General features: G+C 46.1%; 1 protein-coding gene across 1 annotated transcript; it reads right to left on the bottom strand.

The window, feature by feature from the left end:
• Positions 1–9,337: 9,337 nt before the first annotated feature.
• Positions 9,338–23,646, bottom strand: snrpb (small nuclear ribonucleoprotein polypeptides B and B1). The gene is made up of 7 exons (XM_038802989.1): positions 23,488–23,646; positions 19,123–19,274; positions 17,379–17,490; positions 16,094–16,246; positions 13,407–13,536; positions 11,243–11,365; positions 9,338–9,624 (listed from the first exon to the last, which is right to left on the bottom strand). Exons 1-7 carry the CDS (start codon positions 23,488–23,490, stop codon positions 9,587–9,589), a joined length of 711 nt encoding a protein of 236 aa, XP_038658917.1. The 5' UTR covers positions 23,491–23,646; the 3' UTR covers positions 9,338–9,586.
• Between the last annotated feature and the right edge of the window lie 642 nt (positions 23,647–24,288).

Here is a 24,288-nt window from a genome sequence, read left to right as displayed (position 1 = left end):
TGTCAAGAGGTTGAATTGGGTTCTCAATTTCCTCTTGAATAGTAGCATTGCAGGGAGCTTTGCATTGTTGAATGTGCAGAATTTCTATATGACATGAGGAACTTGTTAACACATCTGGGTAAAGAACCTTGATCTCTTAATGCCTACTGCATGTTTGAGTGAGTGCACAAAGCGTTTGGCCAACCCATTGGTTTCTGGGTGATATGGAGCAAATTTAATATGGTGGATATCCATCCCCATAAAGTCACCTTCGAACTCTGTTGATGTAAATTGAGTCCCGTTATCCATCATGAGTTGCTACGGCCTTCCGAACCTTGTGAATACCTCATCCAGTCTCTCAATTATCTGTTCCGTTGTTGTGGACTTCATGATTTTGATTTCTGGACACTTTGTGTGTTAACCATCACTAGGAACATATGAAAAATGAAAATTGCTTATTGTCACGAGGAGGCTTCAATGAAGTTACTGTGAAAAGCCCCTAGTCGCCACATTCCAGCGCCTGTCCGGGGAGGCTGGAACGGGAATCGAACCGTGCTGCTGGCCTGCTTTAAAAGCCAGTGATTTAGCCCAGTGAGCTAAACCAGCCCCTTCAATTGGCCCAGAATAGTCAATATGAATACGAAAACAAAGGTTGCAGGGGTGGATTATTCCTTAATGTGGCACACATTTAGCATAGCCCCAGCTTCTCTTCAATTTAGGCATCTAATCCTGGCCACCAGAAGTAGCTGCATGCTAACTCCTTCATCCTCACCACACCAAGATACCCTCCATGTAGCTGTTTAAGAATTCTACTTTGTCAAAACGGCGAACGATCACTCGAATACCCCAGAGCAGAACTCTTGAATTGAACTGTCAATTCAAGATGCCTAGTGATGTAGGGATTGAGGTCTGAATTATTTTGATGCACATTTGTTAAAGTGCCTTTTTGAATCATATTCATAGCCTTCACTATTACCGGATTGATTCTTGTATACTTGTGTACTTGAGTTGAAGTTACCGGTACGTTTTCAACATGAGAAAGATATAAAGGGCGGAATTCTCCGTCGGCTGACACTGGAATCGGGGAACGCGATTGGGCAGAGAATCGGTTTTGATGCCAAAATCACGCCAAATCGTGTCTCCGTTGTCTCGACATGTGTCAGTGCATTCTAGAACGCATGTACAGTAAAGACTGTTGGCATGTCATTAACATGTCTGACCCAGTATTCTCCAGGGCCTTCTTGATTCTTCACCTCCACTGGGGCGAATTCCCGATGGCGAGGTTCACTTGTGCTTTTAAAAATTGTAAAACAGGCGCCGTGATTGCTGAGGGGGAGAGAGGGGGTGCGGAAAGGATCCAACATCGCCATAGTTTGCTGCAGTTGTGCCGCTGGGGGGGGGGTGCTTCTGCCAGGACTGGGGAGAGTAGCGGGGGTGGCCAATAGGTGGGCTGTGGGTCGGGATCCACGAGCATGGAAAACCATTGCCACAGCCTGCAAGGCAGCCATGCAGCTGCATTCGCTGCTGACTGCCAATAATGAACTTAGCGCCCCCTAGATGCCCTCTGGCCCCAACCGACCCATCAGCGGCATTGGCATGCTCCAGCGCCACCAGTGCCATCTTGTTGGCTGGGATGAGCGTGTATGGGAAGTCGAATGTGTATATGTGGCTACAGCTTGTCAGCCTCCCGAGTGTCAATCGCGGACCCGGTGAATCCCGTTCCGTTTCTCATTGGAATCGATTGTGTTCCACATGGCGCCGGTGCTAGCCCCTCACCGGTCGCTGAATTATGCCAGGTGCAGCACCAGTTTTGCTGTCGTGGAAGCCGATGAATTGGCATCACCACTTAGTCTCAGGAACGGAGAAACCAGCCCAAGATATATGCTATATTTTCACCAGATTCTTGTTTGACTTCCTGACCTTGTTTGACTTGTAGCGGCAGTCTAGAAAAAGCATCTGCATTTACGTGCTGCTCTGACTGACAATACTGGATAATCAAAGACCATCTTTGTAATCTAGCTGCGCGAGAAGGAATACCCTTATGCGGCCTAAAGATTGTAGTTAGGGACTATAGTCAATCAAAGGTGTAAAATGACATCCATAGAGGTAATGGTAGAACCTTCTTATGCCAAAAATGATGCTCAAACCTTTCCCCCACCAAGCCAGGGAATCAACCCTGGTTCAATGAAGAGTGCAAGAGGATATGCCAGGAGCAACATCAGGTATACCTAAAAATGAGGTGTCAACCTGGTGAAGCTACAACACAGGACTACTTGTGTGCCAAACAACTTAAGCAGCAAGTAATAGAGCTGAGCAATCCCAGAACCAACAGATTTAATCTAAGTTCTGCAGTCCTGCCATATTCAGCTGGGAATGGTAGTGGACGATTAAACAACTCACTGGAGGAGGAGGTTTACAAACATCCCCATCCTCAATGATGGAGGAGCCCAGCACATCTTTGCAAAAAACAAGGCTGAAGCATTTGCAACGATCTTCAACCAGAAGTGCCAAGTGGATGATCCAACCCCCAGCATCAAACATGTCATTCATCCACTATCCGAGGGTTGGAAGAGGGCTTTCACAAGACGTGGAAGCCATCACCAACTTGTTCCAGGACCAGTTTGAAACCAACAGCCAATAGAGCGAGAAGGGTGGGCCCGCATAAAGGCCAGGAAAACAGCGATGAATAAGAAGGGGGAAGAAAGAAGAGAGTAGGGTCAGGACGGAAACAGTCATAGAACAGTACAGCACAGAACAGGCCCTTCAGCCCTCGATGTTGTGCCGAGCAATGATCACCCTATTCAAGCCCACATATCCACCCCATACCAGTAACCCAACAACCCCCATTAACCTTATTTTTTAGGACACTAAGGGCAATTTAGCCTGGCCAATCCACCTAACCCGTACACCTTTGGACTGTGGGAGGAAACCGGAGCACCCGGAGGAAACCCACGCACACACGGGGAGGACGTGCAGACTCCGCACAGACAGTGACCCAGCCGGGAATCGAACCTGGGACCTTGGAGCTGTGAATCATTTATGCTAAACACCATGCTACCGTGCTGTCCCCGTCGGGGCAGACAACGGGGGACCGAGAACAAGGCAGCAGAGAAAGGATCTTATGGTGGGGTCAAAGGGTCCCAGGTCAGGACGGGGGCCAACACAGGCTGAATTAACCCTGTACGGGGAGGGGTCTGCACCCCTCCCCCAGACGGAAACGTGCAAGTAAAACCGGCAAATGAACGGAGCCATTGTACACCTAAAGTGGGGGACAGGGACGGAGGTAAGGTACCCCATATGTAACGCCTCCCTCTCCCATCTTTGTTATTCTTTTTGTTGGGGTCGACACAAGGAAATGATTAAAACCCTGTAAATACGAAAGGTAAAACATGACGCTAGTGAAACACCTAAATAGTTAAAGGGGAGGAGGGGAGCGTGGTTTGATATTGGGGAGTTATTCTTACTATGATATGTAAATGTGTGGTCTTTTTGTAAACTTTGTAAAAAATCACTAAAATGTCAATAAAAATATTTAAAGAAAAGAAATGTCAGTCTTCAGCCAATTCAATTTACTCCACGTGATATGAAGAAACAAATGAAGGGGCAGCACGGTTGCGCAGTGGTTACCACAGCTGTCTCACGGCGCCGAGGTTCCGGGTTCGATCCCGACCCTGGGTCACAGTCATTTTGTAGTTTACACATTCTCCCTGTGTTTGTGTGGGTTTCACCCCCACAACCCAAAAGATGTGCAGGGGAGGTGGATTGGCCACGCTAAATTGCCCCTTAATTGGAAAAAATGAATTGGCTACTTTAAATGTATTTTAAAAAAGGAAACAAATGAAGGCGACTTCCGGTACGGCCATGGTGTGGGTGGTTGCACATTTGGTGGCTCCCACTCAAGGCAGATTTTGGTCTTTTTCCCCATCCGAAGGGGAAAGCATTTGAGAGCAAGAGGTGCAGGTATGTCTGGGGAGGTTATTACTCCGCTGGTGTGACTGGCAGAAGGGAAGGGGCGAGTAGTTGGTGGAGTTCTTGAACGATAAGTTCCGGCAGCAGAGGAAAGAGGACCTGGAAGACCTAGCCAAGGTGGTGGAACCCCTGAGGTCTGGGATCGAGCAAGTTGAGCAGAGGCTGGAGTCCCAGTGCCTGACGGTGCAGAAAGCGGAGGAGATGATGGGGGAGCACGAGAAGCAGTTTGCCTTGTTGGTGGCTGAGGTGGGGACGATGCGGGATAGCCAGAAAGAGCTGAGGGAGAATGATTTGGAGAATCGCTGCAGAAGGCAAAATCTCAGGATTGTCGGGATGCCTGAAGGCATTGATGGTGCAGAGGCCGGAGTGAACGTGGCAAGGATGTTAGAGACATTGATGGGGGAGGGGGCCTATAACTGGCCCCTGAAGGTCGACTGAGCGCACAGGGCACTGAGGAGAAGGCCGCAAGTGGGCAAGCCGCAGAGGGCGATGGTGGTGCGGTTGCACCACTTTCTGGACAAGAAGATCATTTGGTGGGCGAGGCACATCAGGAAATGTACCTGGGAAGGGAACGAGCTGTGGGTGTACCAGGATCTGAGTGCAGAGCTGGCAAAGAGGAGAGCCGGTTTTAACCTGATTAAGACTGCCCTCTTTAAAAAGGGGGTCAGGTTTGGAGTATTATACCCAGCCCACCTGTGGGTGACGTTCCAGAAGTGAGAGCTTTATTTTGACCAGAGGAGGTGATGGAATTTATGACGGACAGTGGACTGGGAGGAGTGCGAGGGCACATAACTTTGGAGGAGTTTTGTGTGCTCTTTAAAGTGTTTCATGTTGGGTTTTCGGGGACTGGCTTTTATGGGGGAGCATAGATTGTGAGTGTGCCTTTCAGGGATGGTTGGGTGGGTCAGGAGAGGGGAACTGGAGGGAGGAAGGATGGTTGGAGGCAATGGGTGGGGGCCACCATCCACCATGCTAGCTGGGCGGACTAGTTAATGGGAGTGAGTTGGGGGGGGGGGGTTGCCAGGATGCAGGCATGGGGGGGATGGGGTTGGTCTTTTGTTTGAGGGTGGAAGGGGAGGTGGGGAGGGTTGCTGACAAGGGTGCGGTTGATGTGACGCAGTTTGGAAGAGATCGATGATGGTGGACATCCGTGTGACGCAGGCTGGCTCAAAAAGGGATATGGCTGATTGGCAGGGGAAGGGGGAGGGAAGCCCCCTGACCAGGCTGCTCACGTGGAATGTGAGGGGGTTAAACGGTCACGTGTGTTTAACATGTGTGGCGTCTGAGGGCAGACATGGCCTTTTTGCAGGAGACAAACTTGAAACTGGGGGACCAGACGAACTTAAGAGATGGGTGGGGCAGGTTTACATTCGGGGTTGGATATTAAGACGAGGGGAGTGGCGGTGTTGGTAATAAGCGAGTTGCATTTGAGGTGGGGAGTATTGTGGCCGATCGGGGTGAAGGGGTGTGCTGCACCCGCAGTGGAGGCTGGATGTGGGGTTGCTGGTGGATGAGGAGGTGTGTGAGCGGGGAAGGGAAGTCATTCGGGGCTACGTGGAGCTAAACCACATGGGGAGGTCACGGCTGCCACGCTACGGGAGGCACGCAAGGGTCAGGGGGAGTTTATATCAATCCAGGCGCATAGGGAGAAAATGGAGTGGAAGGAGTGGGTCAGACTGGTGGATGAGATTTTAAGAGTGGACAGGAGATACTCGGAGGTGCCGGAAGGACCGAGATGCCCGAGGACGGATGGATTCCCGGGAGAGTTCTATGAAAAGTTTGGGGCGGACCTGGGGCCAATGCTGATGGGTGCATAATGAAGCAAGGGCAAGAGGGGGATCTCCCCCCTACATTGTCGCATGCTTCCATCTCTGATTTTAAAAAAAAGATAAGGATCCCGAGCAGTGCGGGTTGCATGGCCGATATCATTATTGAACATGGACGCTAAGTTGTTGGTGAAAGTGTTGGCATCGCGAATTGAGGACTGTGTCCCGGGGGTGATAGGCAAAGATCAAATAGGTTTTGTGAAAGGGAGACAGTTGTCGGCAAATGTGAGGAGGCTACTCAATGTAATCATGATGCCTTCGGAGGGGCAGGAGGTGGAGGTAGTATTGGTGATGGACGCAGGGAAGGCGTTTGATCGGGTGGAGTGGACGTATCTGCAGGAGGTTCTGGGGTGGTTCAGGTTTCGGCAGGGGTTTGTAGATTGGGTCCGGCTGCTGTATAAGGCTTCGGTTGAGAGTTGCAGACAAACCAAGTGAGTTTGGGTACTTTGGGTTGTGTCGTGGAAAGAGGTATGGGTGCCTGCTCTCCCCGTTGCTCTTCACCTTGGCGATAGAGCCACTGGCAATGGCGCTGAGGACATTGTGGGACTGGTGTGGGATTGAATTGAATTGAATTGAATTTGATTTCTTATCATGTGCACCGAGGTATAGTGAAAAGTATTGTTCTGCTTACAGTCCAGACGGATCGTTCCACACACATGAAAAACATAGGACATACATAGATACATAGGACAAGGTATCCGGGGGGGGGGGGGGGGGGGGGGGGGCGGGCTGGGGCGAATGTATGTGGACGATCTGCTATTGTACATTTTGGACACAGTGGGCAGCATTAGAGTCATCATGGGGGTCCTGAGGGAGTTTGGACGATTCTCAGGATATAAATTGAGAAAATTTAATTAGGAAAAAGCAAGGTGTTCCCGATTGAGACTCGAGGGCAGGTAAAGGGACTAGGGAAATTGCCGTTTAGGGTGGTGGGGGTGAGTTTTAGATATTTGGATAGCCAGCTGGCATAGGGCAGGCCCCAGTTGCACAAGCTGAACCTGGCTTGGTTGCTGGAACAGATGAGGGTGGACTTTTTAAGAGGTGGAATGTGCTGCTGCTGTCACTGGCAGTGTGGGTGCAGACAGTAAAAATGACAGTGCTGTCAAGGTTTTTGTTTGTGTTTCAGAACCTCGCAGCGAGGGGTGTGTGTGGGGGAGGGGGGGTTGCTGGCATAGCCGAATATGAAGAATTACTATTGGGCGGCAAATATTGCTGTGGTTAGGAAATGGACTGTGGGTGGGGGAATCAGTGTGGGGACGGATGGAGGCGGCACCATGGTGGGGTACATGTTTAAGGTATTTCTTGTTGGTGCCTTTACTGTTCTTGCCAGTAATAAACTAGACCATCACGCGAATCCGCCTCACATCCATTGACTGTCTACACCTCCCACTGCCATGGGAAAGCAGGCAGCACTTTGCGCGAAAGGTCTGGAGAGGGTTCCCTAGGTTGCCGGGATACACACTGCTGCTCCTGGATGTGGAAACCGAGGGAAGAATTGGGGATATGTACAAGTGGCTGGGGGAGCAGGGAGGCAAGCAGGTGGTGAAGGTCAAGGAGAAATGGGAAGTGGCGTTGGGAATGGAGATCAATTGGAGAGTATGGACTGATGCACTGCGTAGGGTTAACAGGACCTCATGTACAAGGATGGGCCTGATACAATTTAAGGTGGTGCAGAGGGTGCATATGACTTTGGCGAGAACGAGTGGGTTCTTTCAGGGAGTAGCAGATGAGTTTGAGGTCTGGGCGGGGGGGCCAGCGAATCACACGCACGTTTTGGGGATGCAAAAAAATTGGGAAGATTCTGGACGGGAGTGTTTGCAGTCTTAGCCAGGATAGTGAGGGGGAGGTGGACCTGAGCTCATGCAGAGGAGGAAGGCCGATGTCTTGGCCTTCGCCTCTCTGATTGCACAGCAGTGAATTTTGCTGGAGTGGTGGTCGACATCGCCATCAGGAGCAGTGGCTTTGTTGGGTGACCTGTACAACTTCCTGCAATTAGAGAAGATAAAGTACGAGTTGGGCAGCACGGTGGCGCAATAGGTTAGCCCTGTTGCCTCATGGCGCTGAGGTCCCAGGTTTGATCCCGTCTCTGTCCATGTGCAGTTTGCATTCTCCCCGTGTTTGTGTGGGTTTCACCCCCATACTCACCTGGGGAAGCAGTGCTCCGAAAGCTAGTGTTTGAAACAAATATGTTGGACTTTAACCTGGTGTTGTAAGACTTCTTACCGAGATTCAAAGCAGCTTCTTCCCTGCTGTTACCAGACTCTTGAATGACCCTCTTATGGACTGATCTGATCTCTTTACGCATCTTCTCTACTGTTATAGCACAACACTCCGTATGCTTCACCCGCTGTCTGTGTTCATGTATTCATACATTGTGTATTTATCGTTATGTTTTTCATATATGGAACCTGCCTGGACTGTACACAGAATACTTTTCACTGTGCCTCAGGACACCTGTCAATAAATCTAAATTTTATGTTTAAAACCGTATTTGGGCAAGATACTCTGACCCAGTCTTTCCCAAGGTATTACTTCCTCAGGGAAGTAGAAACCAGGAATGTTAGGTCCACAAGACCTTGATCTGCATTCAGACTTGCAACGCAAATTTATTATGAACTTCTGAAAATATCAGATCAGCAGAGGTAGTGAAATAAAGAGGTATTAATTGAATTAAATTCATGAATAAAGAATTTAGAGTACTCAATTATTTTTTTTCCAATTAAGTGGCAATTTATCGTGGCCAATCCACCTACCCTGCACACCTTTGGGTTGTGGGGGGTGAGACAGGGAAGAATGTGCAAACTCCACACGGATAGTGACCCAGGGCAGGGATCAAACCCGGATCCTAAGTGCTAACCACTGCACCGCCGTGCCACCCTTGTGTTGAACTATCCAAGGATTTTTTTTTTTTTTTTTTTATAAATTTAGATTATCCAATTATTTTTTCCAATTAAGGGGCAATTTAGCATGGCCAATCCACCTACTCTGCACATTTTTGGGTTGTGGGGGCGAAACCCACGCAGACACGGGGAGAATGTGCAAACTCCACACGGACAGTGACCCAGAGCCGGGATCGAACCTGGGACCTCAGCGCCGTGAGGCGGTTGTGCTAACCACTAGGCCACCGTGCTGCCCAACTATCCAAGGATAAAGGCAAAGCAGATCTAGATGTGTTAGCAGACTCAACCAACACAATGGCCAAATAAGTTTCCCAGGTGCTACGATCGTTTTATTCACTGGATGTCTTGACACTCAATGTTGGGGATCAGAAGGAAGAGACTTAAGGCAGTTTTTGAGACAGATATAGTAATAAAGAGGCCTTGGGAGTGAAGCTTTTTAGAAAAAGGGTACAGCAAAAATCAGTGGAGACTGAAAGCCTCCAAATCATTTATGAGATAACAACTCGCTACCCAATAGGATTCAGACCGTTCATTGTGATTTACCAGACCACTGAAACCAGTCATTATAAAAAAAAAAAAATTTGCTTCAGAAACAACGAATTGTCAATGTTGGTATAGATAAAAACAATTCACGGACTTTAGGAAGCATCATTACATCAAACCTTTAATTTTACAAAAACCTTTTAATAAAAATGTCAAATATTACAATAAAAAGCAAACACAAATCTCATCGGTTTCATGGTAATGCCAATCTACTCATAAAAGTCCCAGAAGTTTCAGTGATTGCATTGCAACCACCAGCCATTATAAATGGCAAGATTCGGAAAGTCTCTGCTCAGGACACCACCCCCATTACAGCAGTCAAACATCCCACGTAGTCGATCAGCCCCAACATCTTAGTTAGTTTTATTCTCATGGCCTTGGTGGTCGCATGCCAGGTGGTGGAGGACCTGAAAGGGAAACCACACAATTAAATACACCAGGAGACTTTGTTGTAGAGCAATCCAAACATCGCTTGAAAGTAGGCTTTATATTTATATTTTTAAAAAGAAAAACAAGCGAAACACATCTTATTGAATGGCTGAACAGGTTAAAGGGGCCGAGTGGCCTATTCCTGCTCCAATGTTTACGTTGCATAACCAGGAGCAAGCGCAGGGGTATGAGTGAACAGGACTTGCATACAAACAAATTAGAAACTGAAGTAAGCCATTCGGCCCCTCTAGCCTGCTGAGCCATTCGGTAAGATCATAGCTGATCTGGCTGTAATCTCATCTCCATATTCCTATCTACCTCTGATAACCTTCCACCCCATTGTTAATCAAGAATCTAGCTCTGCTTTAAAATATTTAAAGGCTCTGCTTCCATTGCCTTTTGAGGAAGAGAGTTCCAAAGACTCATGGCCCTCAGAAAAATCTTCTCGTCTGTCTTAAATGGGTGGCCTTTCTTTTTGAGGGTGTGAAGTTTATGCAATCCTTCATATTCTTCCATGTGTGCCCCTCCTTAAAACATATTTGGCCATGGCCAAATATTTGGTCTACTACCCTAATATTTCTTGATGTGGCTAGATGACAAATTTTGCTCTGTAATGCTCCTGTGAAAGAATGTAAAGGTGCCATTGAGATGGGGGCAAGGAACAGGAAAAATAATCTAAAAGGTTTCAGGCATGAACGCTTATAAGACTTGGGAGCAGAAGCAGTTCCTGCTCCATCAATAAATCTCAATCTTCCATTCCATTATGAAGAGGGCGAGATACATTGGGTGGAACAGGAAGATAGCTGCTGTTGCAATTAAGATAATCCACAATTGGCAAAGTTTTAAGAGTGCATGGAATCTAAAGGCAGGCCATTCAGTCCAATGAGCCTCCTCCTACCCTTCTTCAGCTAACCCTATCAGCATACCCTCTATTCTTTCCTCCCTCATGTGTGACCCTAACTTGCTCTTAAATGCATATTTGCTATTTTTCTCAATGGTAATGTGATAAAGTGTTCCACATTAACACTAGTGTTTGGGTAAAGAAACTACTCCTGAATTTCTGTTGGATTTTTAAATTTTACGAACATTTGCCAGTAATAAAAAATACCCACATGGGAAGAATTTTAGCAGCGATGGGAGTATCTAGCAAACAGAATACCAACATGGGAAGAGAGCCTCTGAAACCAGCTATAAAAATTATATCTTATGAAATAATTAATTCTTGCAATGTGGGCGAGACAGTGTTTGTTACCCATCTAGTTGTGTCGAGGATAATGATAGTTAACTACATAGCAATGGAATGGAGGCAAGGCTGAAGAGACTGGAATGACAAGCTCCTTCCCGGAACCTGCTGGGTCATTTAATGATAATCTGGCTGCTTTCACCATCATGTTCTGGTGACAGCCCACACATCACTAGCTTTTGAGCTCCATTTCACCATGTGTCACAGTGGAAACTCAGTTGCTGGGGCAGGAACATGATCACCTGACTACTGTGAGATTAAATTTGAATACATTTGTACATAATTACAATTTTGAATAAAGTGGCATTTCAACTCCGGTTCAACACCAATTCAACGCTTTCTCAAACACTTACCTCGCATTCCTGGTGGCGGGGGTCGCATTCCTGGTGGCATCCCCATTGGTGCTCCGCGACCAGGAGGCATTCCCATCGGTGGACCCATAGGTGGCCTCATACCAGGAGGAGGGCCCATCATACCTGTGAACCCATCAAAACCATGTTCAATGCCATCGCAAACAAGCACAAACCATGTGATTTGAGCTATAAATTAACAGCCATTCCCCTTTCCTGAAGCTACCGTGTGTGGACAATGAACAGAGAAGACTACTGTTCCATTCAAGTGAATCACAGATTCAGCAGTCATGGAGGCAGCAGAGCCCAATCATACGGTGCACCTCCAGCAACAATCCTCAAACCAGCACCAAGACTAATTGCACCCTAATGCTCTTCGAGCAAAAACTAGCTAATATATCGCAGAGTGGGGATCAAACCACAGATCTCTGCTCCCCAAGGGCCAGGTGGGTTGGGGGAAGAATATTTAACTCCCAATGTCCCGCATGTGGCAAAGTCTACAGATCATGCATTGCACTCATCAGCTATCTCAGGTCCCACCGAACCGGAGAGGAAGAGAGTCATCCTTGATCCTGAGGGATTCCAGAAAAACACATAACCCCTAATAACACAGTTTCTTAGAATGCAAGATAAATTGGGAAGTATAAGCATGAATGCATCAAAAGTCAAGGCCGTGACCCACGGCAGCCTTCACGCCCACTTCCGGGGCCGATTCTCCCCCCCGGACGGAGCTAGGAGCGCGGCCCCGTGCATCACAGCCTTGACGACGGCCGTCAAGGCCGCACGTCAAGCGTCACGCCGGCTGACGCGGCCGATGACGTCAGCTGCGCATGCGCAGTTGCCGTCTTTTCCCTCAGCCGACCCGCAAGATGTGGCGGCTTGATCTTGCGGGGCGGCGGAGGGAAAAGAGTGCGTCCGTTCCCCCAAACGGGCATCTGGCACCCGTTTCACGAATGCAGCGACCAGGTGTGGTTGCTGCCGTGTTCAAACGGGCGTGAAGGCCCGGCCGCTCGGCCTCGGAGAATCGCCGCTCGTAAAAAACGGCAAGCGGCGATTCGTGGCGTCGGGGGAGAATAGCGGGAGGGCGTGAAAAATGTTGGGAGGCCCTCCCGCTATTCTCCCACCGGCGTGGGGGCGGAGAATCGCGCCCCTAGTCTTTCAGTAACACTGCTTAAAGCTTCAAACCTATACGTTGCTTGAACAAATGAAGTCAGCTAATTCTGACACTATACCTGCTGGACTTGCTTTTGCTGTCTAGAGCGGGTGGCATGGTGGCACAGTGGTTAGCACTGCTGCCTCACAGCACCAGGGACCCATGTTTAATTCCAGCCTTGGGTGACTGTCTGTGTAGAGTTTGAACTTTCTCCCCGTGTCTGTGTGGGTTTACTCCGGGTGGTCCGGTTTTCTTCCACAGTCGAAGGATGACAAGGTGAGGTGGGTTGGCAATGCTAAAATTGCCCCTTAGTGTCAGGTTAGGTGGGGTTACTGGGATACAGTCAGGGCGTGGGCCTAGGTACGGTACTCTTTCCAACGGTCGATGCAACTTGATGGGCCGAATGGCCTCCTTCTGCACTGTACAGATTCTATGATTTTAAAAAAATAATAATTTAGAGTACCCAATTCATTTTTTTGAATTAAGGGGCAATTTAGCGTAGCCAATCCACCTACCCTGCACATCTTTGGGTTGTGGGGGCGAAACCCATGCAAGCACGGGGAGAATGTACAAACTCCACACAGACAGTGACCCAGAGCCGGGATAGAACCTGGGACCTCGGTGCCGTGAGGTGTACAGATTCTATGATGAGCTCCCTGGCTGCTCGATTATACCTCCCGCCACAGCAATCAAGAGCAGGAAGGAAAAGGGAAAAATGTGACATAATGGAATAGAAAAGGAATGCTGGCAAATGGACCGTAGTGCAGATTGACCGTAAACAATGAATACTGTACTATTGCTGTTTGTGGGTATTTGCTGAGCACAAACCAGCTGTGGTGTTTACTACATTACAACAACGACTACACTTATGCTGCAGTGGTAGTAAAGCACTTTGGAATGTCTGGTGATAATGAAAAGTCTTTGTCACTGAACTGGTAGCTTCTGTGTATATGCTATGTATGTTCATTGTCCACCACCACAAACTCACATTTTCATTTGGCATTAAGTTCTCACCTGGAGGGGGAGCACCACGTCCCATTGGCGGTGGGCCTCCACGACCTGGTGGATATTGTTGAGGCGCTGCTGCGATACTGGATGTGACGGCAGCCGCTGCAGCAGTTCCACGCGCCTGAGGTGTCATCACCTGTTTACATCAACATAAACAGCAACAATAATTACATTGACTCTTTTCTGAAGTAAATACGGTAATGTGCTAAATTTAGATCCCACTGGTCTGCAAAACACAACCACCTTACATCTGCTCTATCTATTGAGGAATTCCCATTAGCACCAAGTCCCTGTATCTACAACTATAACGTCGCCAATTAGGGAAATCTTTATGGCCCCAACAAATGTTCCAAGTTGTGTGGATGCGCAACTGGAAATGCGGCAGCCAGAGTACAAACAGGTCACGTACAAGCAACATTGCCGTTAAACTACATGACCACGCATTCTGGCAAGCCAGCTGCACACAGCAAACATAAGTCATAGAGGAATCACTGATCCCAACTTCCCACCGAAAAAGTCATGGAAAAACTCAGGAGGAAATTCTACACAAGGCCGGGACAGTCCGAATCATTCAGTTACTGTTGTTTAGACACATTTATAGTGAATGTAAATGTGGAAAAACTGCCCCAACAAACAATAGATACAATTATTAAAGTCAACTTGTAACGTGGCTCTTCTACGCTTGCTAGAAGCGGCATTCATTCACGTGCAGGACCCGTTCTCTGCAAACAAAACATAAAGCAGGAAGAGGCCATTCAGCAGGGTAGCATAGTGGTTAGCACTGTTGCTTCACAGCGCCAGGGACCTAAATTCGATTCCCGGCTTGGGTCACTATATGTGCAGAATCTACATGTTCTCCACGTGTCTGTGTGGGTTTCCTCTGGGTACTCCGGTTTCCTCCACAAGTCCCCAAAGACATGCTGTTAGGTGAACTGGAGATTCAGAATTCTTCCTCAGTTACCCAAACAGGCGCCGGAGTGTGGCGACTAGGGGATTTTCACAGTAATTTCAGTGCAGTGTTAATGTAAGCCTACTTGTAATACTAATAAAAATTATGATTATAGCTGATCATCAAGTTCAATACCCTGATCCCACCTCTTCCCCATCCCCCGCAATCCCTTGAGCCCCAAGAGTTATATCTAATTCCTTCTTGAAATTACATGTTTTGGCCTCAACTACTTTCTGTGGCAGTGAATTCCACAGATTCACCACTCGGTTAAGAAATTTTTTCTCACCTCAGTGCTAAAAGGTTTACCCCTTATCCTCAAACTATGATCCCTAGTTCTGAACACCCCACCCTTGGGAACATTCTTTCTAAAACTATCCTGTCTAAACCTGTTAGAATTTTGTACGTTCCCAAGAGATCTCCTCTCACGCTTTAAAAATTTTTTTTAAGAGTACACAATTCACTTTTCCCAATTAAGGGGCAGTTTAGCATGGCCAATCCACCTACCCAGCACATCTTTGGGTTGTGGGGGCAAAACCCACACAAACAGGGGAGAATATGCAAACTCCACACGGACAGTGACCCAGAGCCGAGATCAAACCTGGGACCTCGGCACCGTGCGGCAACAGGGCTAACCCACTGTGCCACCGTGCTTCCCCCCCCTCACTCTTCTAAACTCCAATGAACAGAATCCGAACTGATTTAGTCTCTCCTCATACGACAGTTCCACCATCCCATGAATCAGCCTTGTAAACCTTTGCTGCACTCCCTCTACAAGAATATCCTTTCTCAGATAAGGACACCAAAACTGCACACAATACTCTGGGTGTGTCCTCACCAATGCCCTATACTATTGTAGTATAACATCTCTATTCCTATACTCAAATCATCTCGCTATGAAGCCCAACATACCATTTGCCTTCTCTACTGCCTGCTGTACCTGCACGCTGATGTTCAGCGACTGATGCACGAGAGCACCAAGGTCTCGCTGAGTATCCACCTCTTTCAATTTACACCAATTCAAAAATCCACTTTCCTATATTTGCTATTGAAGCAGATGACCTCAGTTATCCACATTGTACTGCATCTGCCATACATATGCCCACTCAGCCTGCCCAAATCACACTCAAGCATCTCTGCATCCTCCTCACAGCTCACCATCCCACCCAACTTTGCATCATCTGCAAATTTGCAGATCCCTGCAGTACCTCAGTAGTCACAAAAGGAGCGTGCTCAAGCCTTGTGACCGTTTTAAATTACCCAGGAGCTTGGGGAGCCTATCGGTCCTTGTGGCTTTCTCTATGACAACACCTTGGCTAATCAAGAGTCCCCTGCCAATCAATCAGCACCCCTTTTCTCCTATAGTATAAATTGTTGTGAATGCTTGAAACTTGACACTTGTCCATTTGAGTGAAAGATAAAATGCTTTGGCATCATGTATCGCTTTGCAGCAATATTCATGGGTATATTACTACATAGAGAACACTTTCTCCCCATACATCGAGAGCAATTTACACAATACAAGTGCTAAATCAAGCCAACTGATTTTCCATCAAAATGAGTTTGGGTGGGCAAGATGCTGCACACATCACGAGTCATTCAAATCCTTTTTTGTGGCAGATACACACATTTTAAAGTAAGCAGCCTTCAGTCATGTACACTGCAGCTTAATATCTGTTCAGCTGAGCAGAATTCAAGTATTGCAGCACAGAGAGGACTGAAAGAGACAGAGTCGAAAGATTTTCACCTGCTGAGATGGTCCTCCTACTCCTCGGACAGGACCAGATAATCCAGCTGGGGCCTGTGGCATTGGTGCTCCAGCAGGAACGCCACGACCTGCTGCTCGGCCAATTCCGGGACCTCCAGCAGCACCAGCAAGAGGCACGCGAGCGATTCCAGTCTGCAATTAGAAAGGCAGGGCAAGTGATGCAAGAAGTCTGCACAGCAAGTAAAGAGCCAAAATCCAAATCTACAATAGCAACAAATTACTGAACGACAGAGAGAATGTTATTTTGTTTCTTTCCCACTGGATCTCCCAATCTGATCCCACGCACTGGCATCCACCTCAATGAACCAATTTTTTTGCCCTAGGCAGACTCCAGACCAGAATGTTGTGTATATTCTCCCTAGTACTCACGCCATAATAAAATGCCCCAATGCACTTCTGACCCAATGCTGCATTGTCTTGCTCTCTGTCCCAGTGATGGCCAAGACAGAGAGTCAGTGAAATTTTTAATTTCACCAGCTAATGAAGACTTTATGGCTTTTTATTGTCATCTTGGACTCAAGAAAACAGATATGCAGCAAGGTACCGCAGTAGTTTGCGAACACAGATGCAAGTAACTGGACCAGTGTTTTAACAATTTATTTTCAATGGAGCTCCCAGAAGTCAACATCCATCATTTCATTTTAGCAACATCTTTTCACATTGGCAACTCATAAAGGAAAGGGCTTCAGATTTAAAGTTGCAACAAGATATTATAAACATCACCCACACGTCAACTATTGCAAACCAACAGATCACTGAAACATTGTTAGATCATGGGTCCAACTTTATTTCATTCATGTTCAATAGTTTCAGCACTGTAGCTATTAACTTTCAATTTAATATCACTGGAACTAGCCAACAACCTGAAAAATCTACTGGAACATCATCTCTTTCAGCTAACATTCAAGTATTGAGCAGCTGGCCACAGTTCAAAGTGGAAAATGCCCCAGTTAGGTCATGGTTGGCCAAATTAGTCTGCGCTAGCAATTTATACGGCATTCACACTGTAATGCTCACTCTCCCCAGTCTTTTATTTTTCTCAAATACTGCACAATATTCTTTTAAAAGCACAATATTCCCTGCTCCAATCATTTTATTCTCATAAACTAGTCATAGAATTTAACACTATGCTATAGAATAATAAAACAAGGCCAGAAATCAAATGCCCAGATACCAAATTGAATAGTTTCCGTAAAATAATGTTTACTCATTTTATGTCGGAATCATCCAGCTCCCAGGACCTCAGCTAAATGTAGATACTCACATCTTTGGGAGGAGGTCCTTCCACAGTCATGGAAACCAGGGTTTCACCTCGAAGCAAGACCAGTCCAAGAACACGTTTCTCCTCACGTTCGGGCTGCTTGGAGTTTTTTGGCCTGGTGCAAGAACACAAAAGAACTAAGCTTTTATAACCAGTACTTTACTCCAGTTTCTTAAAACTATGCCGTTCATTACATTCAATCACGTCTTACTGATCAAACAGAATACTGACCACCCAGCTCTGTAAGGGACGTGCAAGAATAAGAACACCTTTGAAACAGAGCTAACGGAGCAAAGTTGCTGTTATAGCAAACATCCTCCACTCTGAAATCAGCCGTACTAGGATTTGGCTCCATGTTGGCTGGTACCTTATCCAAGTGCCCATTTTTCATTTAGTCTAGATGTGGAGATGCCGGCATTGGACTGGGGTGAGCACAGTAAGATGTCTTACAACACCAGGTTAAAGTCCAACAGGTTTGTTTCAAATCACTAGCTTTCAGAGCACGGCTTCTTCCTCGGGTGAATGTCGACTTGCGTGGGTTTATGATCTGTAGCCCTTTTGGGATCTTATCTGATTTCTTGCATCTTTGTAGAAACTTAATGTCAGTGTCTATATGTGCAATCTTCTTGGAGATCCTCTCCACTTTGAGCCGGCAGTTTGCCGTGCCGATGGTAGCCATGATGTGGAGATGCCGGCGTTGGACTGGGGTGAGCGCAGTAACAAGTTTTACAACACCAGGTTAAAGTCCAAATATTTTTTTCAAATCACTAGCTTTCGAAGCACTGCTCCTTCCTCAGGTGATTCACTTTAACCTGGTATTGTAAGACTTCTTACTGTGCTCATTTAGTCTAGGAAGTGACTGCAGATAAAAGTTAATCAATTACGAAGGCCACCGGAGCTGTTAACTCTCACCTAACACCCACACACGTGCGGTTGTGTCAATGTCCTAGTAAAGGGGAAAGGAATCTGCAATCTATGTTGACAAGAAATAACAAAATAGCAAATTTAGAGCATTAAAAAGGGCAAGATGCTTTTCCTTTAATGTTCAAGTGTCTTGTTTATGAATCACGATGCATGGACACGATTCTGGGTGCTAAGAAGTCAAGCAAAGCAGCCATTGGTTTGCAATGGAGACTGCGGGTCAACAGGACCTCTTAAAGGCATCTGAGATTTTAGAAAGTTCTGCAGGGTGTAGACACATCTCAATGTTTTTTGGTGCAGTGTAACACTAAACAGGGCACTAGTGTACATGCCTTTCACTGGCATGCTCTACTCATTCACTGTTTTTGAACCAAATCACTTCAATGGAAATTATTCTGTATCAGTTTATTGAAAGGTATAATTGTGAATCGGTGAATACAATAATAGGAGGACAAAACAAATTTATAGCCAGAAAGAACAATTCATTTCAGTTAAGTAGGTGGCTCAGGAAGGTAGATACTTGGCAGTTTATAATGAAGGATAATCAGTTTTCTTAAAATAAAGTGGCAGAGAATAAGTCAGAATTCTGTGCGGAGTTGAGATAATGTACTTTTTTGTATTTTTCTTAAACAAACCTTTCAAGATTGGCCCAGGAAGTCAAGACTTTAGACATAATGTCAAAGTTCTGTGTGAAGTGTGGCTATGCTATGTAAAGACAAGGGCATCTCACAGAATATACTCAAGTGAAGCAGGTAGCACCATAATCGCAGGTACAAATTTGTTGTTGAGTAAAAGTCCCGGCCACCTGTATTGGAATTGATCTTACTTGATCTTCCTGAATTCATCGCAGTCACAGAGGATGAGGTTCATGTGTTTATCAAAAGCCTTGAAGGTTCCAATGAAAATGCGCCCGTCCTGAAGGATGCATCTCATTCTGTAGTCGATATGCTGAAGCATCTTGCTGCTCTTACCCACCGTCTGGGAGGAAAATAAAATTATTAATCCAAATGCGCAGCAACTAAGCTTCAGCAGTCAATCCGACCATTTTCTGGCTTTCAAACATACCACCTTCGATTTGACTTGTTAGCAGTTTGGAGAGTCAAATATATTTCTATGGGTCAGATGCCCAGTTAACTCTTGATTCACATCTCAATTTAAAAAAAAGACCGAAAATAAAGACATCAGGGCAGTGAGAGCCACTGAATACCCAAACAATAGGGGCTGGCTTAGCACAGGGCTAAATCGCTGGCTTTGAAAGCAGGTCAAGGCAGGTCAGCAGCACGGTTCAATTACCATAACAGCCTCCCCGAACAGGCGCCGGAATGTGGCGACTAGGGGCTTTTCACAGTAACTTAATTTGAAGCCTACTTGTGACAATAAGCGATTTTCAGTTCATTTTCATTTCAATCCAAAAAGACTTATTGCCTTAAAATTAAATAAAAAGTACACAGCTTCAATTTAAATCCTAACACTGTAGCATTCACAGAGAAGGCTAACTACTCTCACCTCATGCTCAACTGACCATGTTAATCCATTAAAGGTGTTATCTAAATGCAAGTTCTTGCATTCAAAGCAGTCTTATATTCTCCCACATTTTGACAATGCAATAAGTGTGCTTGCTATTAGAATATTTCATTGGATGGTAGAGAATCACCCACTGTCAAGATAAAAGTATGATGTGAAACCTAAACAAAATGACAACTTTCTCTCTACAAATATGAGCATCCATAAATGTAACTAGTCAAACTACAGGTTTGGTTTTGTACATAGCAGTTTCTATTTGTACCAATGCGAACTGTGGCATTTCCCTCACCCTGGAGCAATGGGGAGTAAAATTTCCTTTTCCAAGTCAGGTGGATTTCAGAAAATTTAGTTTCCACTCCACTCACAATAGACCTGCCCGCTCTAAAATAATGTAGAACACACGCAACATGCTGTGAAAGAGTATTAACTGAAAAAGCAAAAATCTCTTGTAATGCAGTAGTGAGCCAAAGATTATGGAAACCTATCTTCAAAGTTTGTGTGTTTTACCTGATAGTATTGTTCCACTACTCTCTAGTCCTTTCTAGTATATTATCACTGACAATATCATCAATTTTTCAGATGAGACATTACACTAAGGCCTATCTGCTCTCTGTAGTGGACGCAAAAGATCCCACAAAACTATTTTGAAAGGGAGTCCTGGTCAATATTGATCTCTTAACATTACAAGGAACAGATAATATGCTCATTATCACACTGCGAATGTCATAGTTTTTTTTAAAAAACAGCACAAAAAGGGGCACTTGGACCCAATATGCCTGCACCAGCCATCAAACACTTATCTATTTTAATCCCATTTTCCAACACGTGGTCCATGGCTTTGTATGTTATGGTGCTTCAAGTGCTCATCTAATTGCTTTTTAACTGTTGTGAATGTTCCCACCTCTGCTACCATTTCAGGTAGCGATTTCCAACCACCTACCACCCCCTGTGTGAAAATGTTTATCCTCAAATCCCCTCTAGATTTATGCACCCTAATTATTGACCTCTACTAACAAGTAAAGCTCCTTCCTATTTATCACATGTCCCTCATAATTTGTAGACAACAATAAGGTTCCTCCCCCCACCCCCAAAACCTACTCTAAGGAAAACAACCCCAGCCTAACCAGCTTTCATAGCTCAAACACTCCAGCCGAGGCAATATCCTGGTGAATCACCTCTGCACCCTTTCTAGTGCAATCCCATCCTTCCTGCAGTGTGGTGACCAGAACTGCTTGCAGTTTTCTACCTGTGGCCTAACCAGAGTTTTATACATCATAACCTCCCTGCTGCACCTTGGCTATCAAGAGGCAACTATCCCAAATGCTTTCTTAATTATTTACCTTCAGAGATCTATGGACATGCACCCAAAGGTCCCTCTGTACTTCTTAGTGTCCTACCATTCATCGTGATTTCCTTGTCTTGTCAGCCCTCCCAAATGCATCACCTCACATTTTTCAAGGTTAAATTCCATTTGTCACTTCTGCCCATCTATGTCACCCTATAAACTATGCAAGTTTGTTGCACACATTGGCCGCTGCATTTCCTCCAATATTGACTACTGTTCAAAAAGCATTCTGGGGTGTCCTGTGAATGCAAGAGGTGTATTGAAATATAAGCCTTTCTTTAAAAAGTGGTCAGCTACCAATGGATTTCCACGAAGTGATTCTGGACATTATCAGCACATTATCAGGGGATGGCAGTGGCGGACTGCTATTGTCGCTGAACTAATTAATCCAGAGACCCTGGGGTAATGCTCTGGAGACCCGGGTTCAAATCCCACCATGGCAGATGAAGTCAATAAAATCTGCAATTAAAAGTCTAATAAAGTCTTAGAAAGCAAAGAGTTGGGATAAAATGGGTGTTTCTCTGGTGGCAATCAGTAGCTAGTGTGTCCCTCAGGGATCCGTGTTGGGCCCCACAATTGTTCACAATTTACATTGATGATTTGGAGTTGGGGACCAAGGCAATGTGTCCAAGTTTGCAGATGACCACTAGATGAGTGGTAAGCGAAAAGTGCAGAGATACGGGAAGTCTGCAGAGGGATTTGGATAGGTTTAAGTGGAATGGGCTCGGGTCTGGCAGATGGAATACAATGTTGACAAATGTGAGGTTATCCATTTTGGTAGGAATAACAGCAAACGGGATTATTATTTAAACGATAAAATATTAAAGCATGCGCTGTTCAGAGAGACTTGGGTGTGCTAGTGCATGAGTCACAGAAGGTTGGTTTACAAGTGCAACAGGTGATTAAGAAGGCAAATGGAATTTGTCCTCATTGCTAGAGGGATGGAGTTTAAGACTAGGGAGGTTATGTTGCAATTGTATAAGGTGTTAGTGCGGCCACACCTGGAGTATTGTGTTCAGTTTTGGTCTCCTTACTTGAGAAAGGACGTACTGGCGCTGGAGGGTGTGCAGAGGAGATTCACTAGGTTAATCCCAGAGCTGAAGGGGTTTGGATTATGAGGAGAGGTTGAGTAGACTGGGACTGTACTCGTGGAATTTAGAAGGATGAGGGGGGATCTTATAGAAACATTTAAAATTATGAAGGGAATAGATAGGATAGATGCGGGCAGGTTTGTTCCACTGGCGGGTGACAGCAGAACTAGGGGCATAGCCTCAAAATAAGGGGAAGTAGATTAGGACTGAGTTTAGGAGGAACTTCTTCACCCAAAGGGTTGTGAATCTATGGAATTCCTTGCCCAGTGAGCAGTTGGAGCTCCTTCATTACATGTTTTTAAGGTAAAGATAGATAGTTTTTTTGAAGAATAAAGGGATTAAGAGTTATGGTGTTCGGGCCGGAAAGTGAGCTGAGTCCACAAAGATCAGCCTGATCTAATTGAATGGCGGAGCAGGCTCGAGGGGCCAGATGGCCTACTCCTGCTCCTAGTTCTTATGTTCTAATTATGGGGCAGCACAAGTGGATAGCAATGTGGCTTCACAGTGCCAGGGTCCCAGGTTTGATTCCCCTTGGGTCACTGTCTGCACGTTCTCCGTGTCTGCATGGGTTTCCTCCTCCCAGTCCAAAGACGTTCAGGTTAGGAGGATTGGCCATGATAAATGTCCCTTAGTGTCCAAAAAGGTTTGGAGGGTTTATTGGGTTACATGGATAGAGTGGAGTGAGGGCTTAAGTGGGTCGGTGCAGACTCGATGGGCCGAATGGCCTCCTTCTGCACTGTATGTTCTATGTTATCTACACCAGTAAAGGTTCATACGGGTATGGGAAGGGAAATTCTGAAAAAGCACAAATCAATTAAACCCCGCAACAAACAGGTTAACATTTCAAGATGGACATTAGTCTGAGGTGTTTTTTAACTCAGAGACATCATCCTCTCCATTCTATGTCTGATTTGCATTCATTGTTTTTCTCATCACAGTTTCAATATGTAGCCATTATGAAATTGATCAAGTCCAAATGAATAGAAAGCGGAGGTTAGTTCGGAATTTGTACTGGTTTTGAAACCCACAGGGTGCCGAATACGAGAAATGATGTTAATGCAAAGCCAGCGCCGGGCGGTTGGAGGCCATTCTCCCAAAGCCCGACTAGTAGGCCGCACTCTGGGGTAAACTGATCGTTAGCGCCCAAACCCGCGGCCGCGTTTTTTTGCTGCGCAATATACAACCCGCATCACTCATCGGGGTCCCGTGTTGGGGTGTCGAACCTTCTTACCATGATTGCGGGCGGGATGGGCGCACAACCCGACGGATTAAAGAAAATAAAAAAATATTCCTACGATCGGCGGCAGGTAGACAAGTCTCGCGCGTGGCAAGCTGGGACAACCAGAACCACGCCCCCCCCTCCTCAGCCCGCTAACAACTGCGCAGGCGCGGGAGCGCTGCTGGCTGCTCCGCGACGTGCAGCTTGGGATACTGGCGAACCCGTCCTGGAGGACTGTAATCCCAGAGAGAGGAGAGGGTGCGATGTGAGTCTTAGAATTCCTGCAGTGCAGAAGGAGCCATTCGGCCCATCCAGTCTGCACCTACCCAGCGAAAGAACACCCTACCTAGGCCCAATCACCCGCCCTTGGCCCAATCACCCGCCCTATCCCATAACCCCACCCAACCTTTGGGCAATCCACCTAACCTGCACATCTTTGGACTCTGGGAGGTGCATGTCGGTAGGATGGGGAATTTTAATATTTGATCAGTTCCCAGTTAGATTCATTTTGGCAGGAAAAATTAAAACAAGCATGCTATCTCAATGGTGAGAAATTGTAGAGCTCTGAGGTGCGGAGGGATCTGGGTGTTCTAGTGCCTGAATCACATATACAGTAAGTAATTAGGAAAGCTAATAGAATGTTATAATTTATTGTGAGGGGAATTGATTACAAAACTAGGGAGTTTATATTTCAGTTATACTGGGCATTGGTAAAATCACATCTGCAATACTGTATACAGTGTTGGTCTCCTTATTTAAAGAAGGATATTCAGAGAAGGTTTACTTGAATAGTAAAGTATGTAAGTCCCAGAT

Source organism: Scyliorhinus canicula, chromosome 7, assembly GCF_902713615.1.
Source record: "Scyliorhinus canicula chromosome 7, sScyCan1.1, whole genome shotgun sequence".
Classification (NCBI taxonomy): Eukaryota; Metazoa; Chordata; class Chondrichthyes; order Carcharhiniformes; family Scyliorhinidae; genus Scyliorhinus; species Scyliorhinus canicula.
Note: the sequence above shows the minus strand (reverse complement) of the source record. Positions and strands in the feature narration are given on the sequence as shown.